The sequence below is a fragment of the Penaeus vannamei genome, unplaced genomic scaffold, assembly GCF_042767895.1.
Source record: "Penaeus vannamei isolate JL-2024 unplaced genomic scaffold, ASM4276789v1 unanchor5371, whole genome shotgun sequence".
Taxonomy (NCBI): Eukaryota; Metazoa; Arthropoda; class Malacostraca; order Decapoda; family Penaeidae; genus Penaeus; species Penaeus vannamei.
The window spans coordinates 1-2,500 of record NW_027218349.1 but is presented as its reverse complement, the minus strand read 5'-3'; the positions used below and the strand labels follow the sequence as shown (position 1 = coordinate 2,500).

The 2,500-nt window shown below is 41.7% G+C and overlaps 1 protein-coding gene across 1 annotated transcript in view; it reads right to left on the bottom strand.

The window, feature by feature from the left end:
- LOC138861433 (zinc finger protein 271-like) overlaps positions 1 to 2,493 on the bottom strand; it is a 3,474-nt gene extending 981 nt beyond the window's left edge. The window contains exon 1 of the mRNA XM_070120520.1: positions 1 to 2,493. This exon is cut by the window's left edge and continues 981 nt beyond it. Coding sequence (XP_069976621.1) covers positions 1,183 to 2,286 — 1,104 coding nt within the window. The 5' untranslated portion in view covers positions 2,287 to 2,493 and the 3' untranslated portion in view covers positions 1 to 1,182.
- Between the last annotated feature and the right edge of the window lie 7 nt (positions 2,494 to 2,500).

The following is a 2,500-nucleotide window of genomic DNA, read 5'->3' as shown; positions in this document are numbered from 1 at the left end:
CCTCCAGGATCCTACAGATTTCCGTGGCCAAAATAAAAGGGCAGGATATAGGAAAAAGTGGGTCACAGGGCTGTAGGAATAAAAGGGGTAAATATCTAGAATAAGAGAACAGCCGAGAAATCAGGGAAAAAGTGAAGGATAAAGTGAATATAAAAAGGACAGAAGATAGGGGTATTTGTGTAGCACAGTACAGCCATAAATAAGACCAAGAAGTTTCAGATAAAAAGTATATAGCAGCAAGAAAAAGGGAATAGAGAAGTAGTAAAAAGAGGGGATACAAAATATGAACTTAAAAGAAGGCAAAAGTTGGAGTAGATAAAGCTAGGCTAGGGCAAAGGAGAGCGGAGGGAGGAGAGTCAGAGAAAAAGAGAGAAGAGGGAGGAGTGAGTGAGAGAAAGAGGGGGTGGTGTGGAATGTAGTATTGTAACGGGGAGGGCAAAAAGGCTGAAGAGTTGTAAAAAGTGAGGGCGATGCAGAAAATGGAGGCAGTTATGCCAATGGGTCAAGGACACTGGGGTTGAGGGAGGGGTGTTTTTTGGAGGTTGCTTGGGTAGATGACTCAGGATGGGCTAAGTTGACAGCAAGTGTCAACGAGGAAGGTGTAGTAGCAGTGGTCGGAGCCATGGTAAAAGGAGAGTCAGGGGTAGGTAAACCACACGAGTTACATTCAGGAAGATTATTTGATAAAGGGGCAAGCCTCAATGCCCTTAACAGGAATAAAAAATCTTCATTATTGGCCATGGGAAGCCCGAGATAAACAGGGCTAGATAATTACCAATAACGTGCCCATGGCTTCCTGAAGCTGTTCATCCTTTCAACACGGCTCTCACAATTTAGGAATTGGACAGAAAAACGGGGTTGGGGGAGCTAAGGAAAGAGGAAAGGAGGAAGAGAAAAGGCCACACAAAATTAGTGATTCCCTATATTGGGCCTCAGTCTCCGTCTCTTAAGGAATTGGGGGAATTCACGTCAGATTATAACTGTAACAACGAAGGAAGGAACAAGAAAAGAGACGAATGGGCTGAATGCATCCTGATGAAGCAGTAAAACAAAAAAGCCTTTGGCATATTCATGTTTTTTGTTCTTCCCTTCACTGTTCCTGTTGTGTACTCTCATAAGGGTCATTAGACTAGCTCGAAGTGAGAAATCCTTTTTGCAAATCTCACAACTTTATGGCTTTTCCTATGTATGTACTCTCATATGTATAATTAGACTATTTCTGCGTGAGAATGCCTTATTGCAAGTCTCACAACTGTATGGTTTCTCCTTTGTATGTACTCTTATGTGTGATACAAGATTACTCTTCTCAGAGAATGCCTTATTGCAAATCTCACAACTGTATGGTTTCTCCTTTGTATGTACCCTCAAATGACTAGCTAGACCATTTCTCTGCGAGAATGCCCTATTGCAAATCTCACAGCTGTATGGTTTCTCCTTGGTATGTACTCTTATATGAACTACTAGATAATCTTTAGTAGAGAAAGCTTTGTTGCAAATCTCACAGATATACGGCTTCTCCTTTTCAGGTACTCTTGTGTCCCTTACTAGACTATTCTGTATGGCTTTGCAGCTGTATGGCTTCACCTTTGTATGTACTCCCATATGCTTTAGGTCCTTATCGGAAATTTCACAACTGTACATTTTCTCCTTTGTATGTACTCTCATGTGACGTACAAGATGACTTCTCTTAGAGAAGGCTTTGTTGCATACCTCGCAGTTATATGGCTTCTCCTTTGTATGCACTCTGATGTGGTTGATAAGACCATCCTTCCTCGAAAACACCTTATTGCAAACCTCACAGCTGTACTGCTTTTCTTTTGTATGTACTCTTATATGCATCACTACATGACTTTTTTGAGAGAATGCCTTGTTACAAATATTGCAGACGTATGGCTTCTCCTTTGTATGTATACTCATATGCCTTACCTGGCTACTTTTCTCAGAGAACGCCTTATTGCAAATCTCACAGCTATATGGCTTCTCCTTTGTATGAACTCTCTCATGGCTGATTAAAGTACCTGTCCGTGAGAAGGCCTTATTGCAAGTCTTACAGCTGTATGGTTTCTCCTTTGTATGTACTCTCATGTGCCTTACTATTGCACTTTTCCCAGTGAATTCCTTATTGCAAATATCACAGCTGCATGTCTTCTCCTTTCTGTGGACTCTCTTATGAATTTTCATATCCCTCTTTTCAGAGAATTTCTTACCACACACCTCACAAACCAAAGGATTGAATGTGGCTTCCACTTTTAGTTGTGTACCCTCCCCAAGACTTTCCTTGTGCATCGCCTGATCCCAATCTGATGAACACTCGGCCACAAACGGTGCTTTTAAGAAGTCTTTATGATCCTGGCCTAAAGAACACAAGCCCCTTGAATTTGCTTCATCACTCACTTCATCTCTCTCCTCATCTGCATAGTCGAGTGGTTCTTCCTTTATTTCTAGGTATGTCACATTGGTGACGTCAGTGTTGCGCTCTTCTTTGATGCCGACTCTTCTG